General features: G+C 36.0%; 1 protein-coding gene across 13 annotated transcripts in view; it reads right to left on the bottom strand.

The window, feature by feature from the left end:
- Positions 1 to 6,808, bottom strand: part of GPHN (gephyrin) — a 445,634-nt gene that overhangs the window by 274,266 nt on the left and 164,560 nt on the right. For all 13 annotated transcript variants that reach the window (XM_005877905.2, XM_005877906.2, XM_014549124.1 and 10 more), the window contains exon 3: positions 1,487 to 1,544. In XM_005877905.2, the coding sequence (XP_005877967.1) occupies positions 1,487 to 1,544 (58 nt within the window). The remainder of the gene's footprint in view (positions 1 to 1,486; positions 1,545 to 6,808) is intronic.

The following is a 6,808-nucleotide window of genomic DNA, read 5'->3' as shown; positions in this document are numbered from 1 at the left end:
GATCAGGCTGGCAGGGGGGCCAGTTAGGGGCAATCAGGCAGGCAGGCAGGTGAGCAGTTAGGAGCCAGTGGTCCTGGGGATCGGGCCTAAACCAGCAGTCAAACATCCCCCAAGGGGTCCCAGATTGGAGAGGGTGTAGGCTGGGCAGAGGGGACTAACCCTCCTGTGCATGAATTTTGTGCACTGGACCTCTAGTATTACATAATAAAGATCAATGAGTTCAACTAATTTAAGAATAATGTAAAAAATTAAAGATTTATTTAAGATTTGAATATATTTAACTTGATTTTGAAAAGTTGATCAAATCAAGGTTAATAATTTGTTGAGAACTTTACATGTCATTTTAACAACTTAACTCAGTATTGTTTATCCTTCACTACTTCTATCCAATTGTTAACTTACTTATGGAACAGGTAGTAAGTTCAGTTCTTGTTACATTGTAAACTGCTTTTAAACAAGAGCCACATGTTATGTTAGAAAATTAATAGTCCATAAAGTTTAGTAAAATGTTAGGTATAGAAGATTATAGTAATGCTGTAATTTTCAAAAATGTCAAGTTTCATTTATTGTACTGCAATTTTTAATGGATTTGAGAAAGAAAAATACATCAATTAAATTTTTTTTCAACCCTCACCCAAGAATATGCTTTCATTGATTTGAGAGAGAGAGAGAGAGAGAGAGAGAGAGAGAGAGAGAGAAGAGAGAAAGAGAAAAAGAGAGAGAGAGAGAGAGAGAGAGAGAGAGAGAATGAACGAACACTGATGTGAGAGAGAAACATCAATTGGCTGCCTCCTGGGGATCAAACCTGCAAACTAGGTATGGGCCCTGACTGGGAATTGAACCCACAACCTTTTGCTGTATGGATGAGGCTCCAACCAAAAAAACCAGCCAGCCAAGGCAAGAAACATCGATTTTGCTGTTCCACTTATTTATGCATTCATTGGTTGATTCCTGTATGTGCTCTGAGCAGGGATCGAACCTGAAACCTTGGCATATCCGGACAATTCTCTAACCATCTGATCTACCTGGCCATGGCCAGTACTGTAAATTTTAATTGAAATTGGCATATTTTTTCAAAGGAACCAGGAAATATTTACTATACGACTGACATTTATAATCGGTGAAAATCTATACAGAAAAGAAATTAAAACAAGATAAAAAGATAATTCATTATACACACTTATGGATAAATACAATGCTTTCTTTAGTAGATTTTTCAATGAAATTCACAGGAAAGGGTTCCTTTTCGATTCTTCTAATATTTTTTTAGAAATGCAATGGTAATGATAGATGAGATCTGATCTCTATCAGATGACCACTATCAGATATATATTATTATATATTATTTCAAATAGGATAACTTGGAATAAAATGCTGTCCTAATACAGTCAAAGATTTAATAGCATAAAGAATAAGCAATTCTTCCCCCACTTGCCACCAAGATACTAAGTCTTTGTTTGTAGAGATGAAAAACGCCATACGGTACCTTGATTTCTTCTATTTCGTCTGGTACTATCTTGTATGCTGATATAGTCCCACCCAACCTGAAATCAGGAGAAGAAAATATTCTCAAAACCGGCAATAGTGTATAAAAAAATAGGACTATTAACAACAGAGTGACACCAATAATGCCCATTGCCCACCCCAATAACCATGAAGGCAAAACAACCATTTTATGATTAAATTTTCCATATATTAGTTAAAAAGAGGTAGATAATGAATGACTACTGGAAGAGGAAACATTAAGTCAGACTTTTCACCATAACTAAACTTCTCTGATTGACGGTTTTAATGATACTAAAACTGCCACTTTTACTGATGGATTCTGTCACAACTGAGATATATCAAGAATCAGTAGCAGACATGGTGTTTGTTTGGGTTTTTTTGTTTGTTTGTTTTTATAACAGACTTAATTTTTACAGTAGTTTTAGGTTTACAGAGAAAATAATCAGAAAAGTAAAGAAATTTATTTCACAGATTCTCACACCACAGTTTTCTTTTAACATCTTGCATTAGTGTGAAATATTTGTCACAACTGATGAGCCAATATTAATTTTGCTTCTTTTAAAAATAGTTAAGACATGGATTCAGAGAGATATGTATACCCAGAACTGTCCAATGGAAAAAGATGAGTGTTTTAGAGTTACAAATTTAATGCTTAAGATATAATCTTTGCCTTGAGGCAGAGATGTCATTACATATCATGTTCATCTGTTTGAAATATTTTTGGAAAGCAGCTAAGATTTCTGTAACACTTACCATTTGCTAGGCATAGTATATATTATCTAATTTAACCATTATAATGTTTCATTATAAAAATGGAGAAATTGAGACACAAAAATATTCAGTAATTTTCTTACATAACTGAAGTAGCTAGTAAGTAAAGATGCTAATTGAGATGTACATTAAGTGTAAAATACATAGCAGATTTTAAATACTTAGCATAAAAAGGTTAATTTAAAAACATTGATTATGGGCTAAAATAACATTGTGGATATACTGAGTTAAATAGCTATATTATTAAAATTAACTTAATCTGTTTCTTTTCAGTTTTTACAATGTGCTACTAAAATTTTTAAATTCCATATATGGTAGTATTGTGCTACTATCATATCTCTAATAGACAGGTGCTCTAGGTTCTTAATTCCTACCACTGCTCTAATTCAGTGCTTACCTATCACTGTTCTAATTCAGAGCTTAAAAAGAAAATTTATGATTGTTTATTTGACTTTATAAGTACTCAATATAAAAAAGGTATCATAAATAAGACACTTATGTATTTTAGACACTTGAAGATATCGCCTATCTCATATGTAAATTAATAAATGATATTCTGGTTTTCATTAAAAAGTAATTTAACCAAATTATCTTTTATTGAAAGCTCTGCATTTAAACTCTTTAACGTTACCCTTTATCCTTGCTAATGGAACTAGTGTTCAGATAATTTTTTTCACATACTGAAATAATGTTTTTTGTTTTTTTTTAATTTATTGAGTGACACCGGTTAAACAAAATTATACATGTTTCAGGTATACAATTCTATAATACATCATCTGTACACTGTATTGTGTGTTCACCATCCCAAGCCAAGTCTTCATCCATCACCATTTACCCTCCAGGCCCTCCTCTACCTCCCTCAACCCTCTTCCCCCTAGCAATCACCACACTCTTGTCTGTGTCTATAAGTTTTTCTCTTTTTTTTCCTTTTTACTCAATACCTCCCCTTCCCCTTAAGTTCCCTCAATGCCAACTGTCAGCCTGCTCTCTATCTATGAGTCTGTAACTATTTTGCTTGTTTGTTCATTAGATTCCACATAGGAGTGAAATCATATGGTACTTGTCTTTCTCTCACTGGCTTATTTCACTTAGAATAATGCTCTCCAGTTCATCCATGCTGTTGCAAAGGGTAAGATTTCCTTCTTTTGTAATGGCCAAGTAGTGTCTATGTATATAAAAGCCTAACAACCATTACGATTGGAATGACTGGTCGACCAGTCGCTATGACGCACACTGACTACCAGGGGGCAGATGGTCAAAGCAGGAGCTGCCCCTTGGTGGTCAGTGTGCTCCCACAGCCAACCTCCCACGGCCCCTCCCCCAGGCCAGTCAACCTCCCACGGTCCTTCCCCCTTACCGGACGGCCCTCCTGAAGGCCCTGATCCGGGGGGCCGGCCAGCCAACCTCCCAGGGGTCCCTCCCCCCGCCGGCCTTGAATGCCAGCCAAGCCGAGGGACCTCACCCATGTACGAATTTGTGCACCGGGCCTCTAGTTCCATTGTATAAATGTACCACTGCTTTTTTATCCACTCATCTACTGATGGACACTTGGGCTGTTTCCAAATATTGGTGATTGTAAATAACGCTGCAATGAACACAGGAGTGCATACATTTTTTTGAATTAGTGTCTTGGGTTTCTTTGGATAAATTCCCAGAAATGGAATTACTGGGTCATAAGGCAGTCCATTTTTAATTTTAAATGAACTTTTAGTTTCAGAAGCCATAGGCAGCAAAATAGCAGACATTTGCCATAGCAATGTCTTTACTGAATACAACTCCTGGGACAATGAAAACTAAGGAGAAAATAAATAAATGGGGCTACATCAAAATAAAAAGCTTCTGCACAGCAAAAGAAACCATCAACAAAACAACAAGAAAGCCCACTACATAGGAGAACATATTTGCCAATGTTATCTTCGATAAGGGTTTAATCTCCAAAATTTATAGGAAACTCATACAACTTAACAAAAGGAAGATAAACAATCCAATAAAAAATGGGCAAAGGAGCTAAATAGACACTTTTTGGAAGAAGACATACAGAAGGCAAAGAGACAAAGGAAAACATGCTCAAAGTCACTAATCATCCGAGAGATGCAAATCACAACAACAATGAGGTACCATCTCACACCTGTCAGAATGGCTATCATCAACAAATCAACAAATGACAAGTGATGGAGAAGATGTGGAGAAAAAGGAACCCTCTTGCACTGCTGGTGGGTATGCATACTGGTGCAGCCACTGTGGAAAACAATATGGCATTTCCTCAAAAAATTAAAAATTAAACTTCCATTTGATCCAGTCCCACTTCTAGGAATATATCCCAAGAAACAGAAAGAATATATGCACCCCTATGTTCATAGTAGCACAATTTACAATAGCTAAGAATTGGAAACAGCCTAAGTGCCCATCAGCAGATGAATGGATTAGAGATCTATGGTACATCTACACAAAGGAATACTACGCTGCTGCAAAAAAGAAGGAACTCTTACCATTTGCAACAGCATGGATGTGGGCACGTGACTTGCAGTTCTTGCAGCCACCGATCTACAGAACCGTGACACCCTTTTTTTTAATGATGTTTACTTTGAATTTATATTAGTTCACACAAACACTCCATCCATGCTTTTGTTCCGGCCCTCCGGTCCAGTTTAAGAACCCATTGTGGCCCTCGAGTCAAAAAGTTTGCCCACCCCTGGTCTAACCTAAGAGGGAAGGCAGGGGGCAAAGGGGTAAAAGATCAACCAAAGGACTTGTATGCATGCATATGAGCATAACCAATGGGCACAGACAGGGGAGAGGGGGCTGAGTTCATGTACTGGGGGTTGGGGGTGGCTGGGGGAAAAAGGAGACTTATGTAATACTTTAAACAATAAAGAATTTAAATTAAAAAAAATCTGAGAATAAAAGGAATTTTCTAGCTAAATTGGGCAAACCTAAAAAAAAAAAAAGAACTTTTGGCAGTCCCGTCTTTAATTTTTTAAGGTAACTCCATACTGCCTTCCACAGTGACTGCACCATCTTGCATTCCCTCTTCTCTACATTCTAGCTAACATTTGTTTTTTGAGTTACTGATGTTAGCTATTCTGAGAGGTGTGAGATGAAATCTCATTGTGGTTTTAATTTGCATTTCTTTGATGATTAGTGACGTTGAGCATCTTTTCATATGTCTATTGGCCATCTGTATGTCCCTTTTGGAGAAATGTCTATTCAGGTTCTTTGCCCATCTATTAATTGAATTGTTTGAATTTTGGATATTATCCACTTGTCAGATGTATCGGCAAATATGTTCCCCCATTCAGTGGATTGTATTTTTATTTTGTTGGTGATTTTCTTTGCTGGGCAAGAACTTTTTAGTCTGATGTAGTTAGTGTTTAGATCTTGATTTGAAATTTCCTAGACTTAAAGTGTCAAGATTGAATGATGAAAACAGTAATGAAATTTAACTTAATTCATATTATATAAGGTATATAAGTGACATACTAAATAAGACCATAATAAAATAACTAGAGCAGCACTATATGTTACTAAAATGAAAAATTACATAACTCTGTAGCAGGTTTAAAGTAGCCATTTAAAATATGTTTTCATTGTTAATTATTAAAGCTATTCAATTAGGAGTTGAAATTGTTAGGGTATCAGTAAGACATTAGAGCAAAAACACTACTGAAAATTCTAAGACTTCAATTTATAGCCTTGCCAAAAATGAGTTCATCATTTTATTCACTGAATTTATATTATGTAATAGATACAACCCAGAGAATAAGGATGCAAAGAAATAATAGTTTTGTAAAGAAGCAAATTGAGCACACAAATATCTGTAATATAATCCACTATAAGTTAAAATTTTTAAATTACTTCATAATTTTTAAAGCATCTATCGAAAAATAGACTAGTTATAATATAAGCAGTCTAATGCCTATTTCATAAATGTCAGAGATTACAGAAATAGTTTCAATTTGTTAATACAATAATGATTTAAAGATGCCATGGTGATAACATTTTAATTGTAGAAGAAACATAAAAACAAAGTTGCTATAATAAACTTTAATTCTACTTCAACAAAGAACTTATTTTTCCTTTGATTAATGTTGACTAACACTACCTCAAATACTGCCTTTCCTGAAATCCCAACCTCGGGAAGGTAAGCTTCCCATTTAGTATTCCTACATCAGCTTTAAGCCAATGATGATGGTTTCGACTGTTAAAAAGGCAGGTAAGGGGGATGGAGGAGGTAGAAGAGGGTAAAGGAGAGGTAAATGGTGATGGAAAGAGACTTGACTTGGGGTAGTGAACACACAATACAATATACAGATGATGTATTATAAAATTGTATACCTGAAAGCTATACAATTTTATTAACCAACTAGGGGCCCGGTGCACGAAGATTTGTGCACGGAGGGGTGTGTGTGAGGGGGGGTCCCTCAGCCCGACCTGCACCCTCTCTAATCTGGGAGCCCTCAGGGCAGCCCTCTCCAATCTGGGAGTTTCTGTCTGTCTTTGCAATCATATGAACGAATTGTCTGAGACCCCC

This window comes from Myotis brandtii, unplaced genomic scaffold (assembly GCF_000412655.1).
Source record: "Myotis brandtii unplaced genomic scaffold, ASM41265v1 scaffold536, whole genome shotgun sequence".
Taxonomy (NCBI): domain Eukaryota; kingdom Metazoa; phylum Chordata; class Mammalia; order Chiroptera; family Vespertilionidae; genus Myotis; species Myotis brandtii.
Note: the sequence above shows the minus strand (reverse complement) of the source record. Positions and strands in the feature narration are given on the sequence as shown.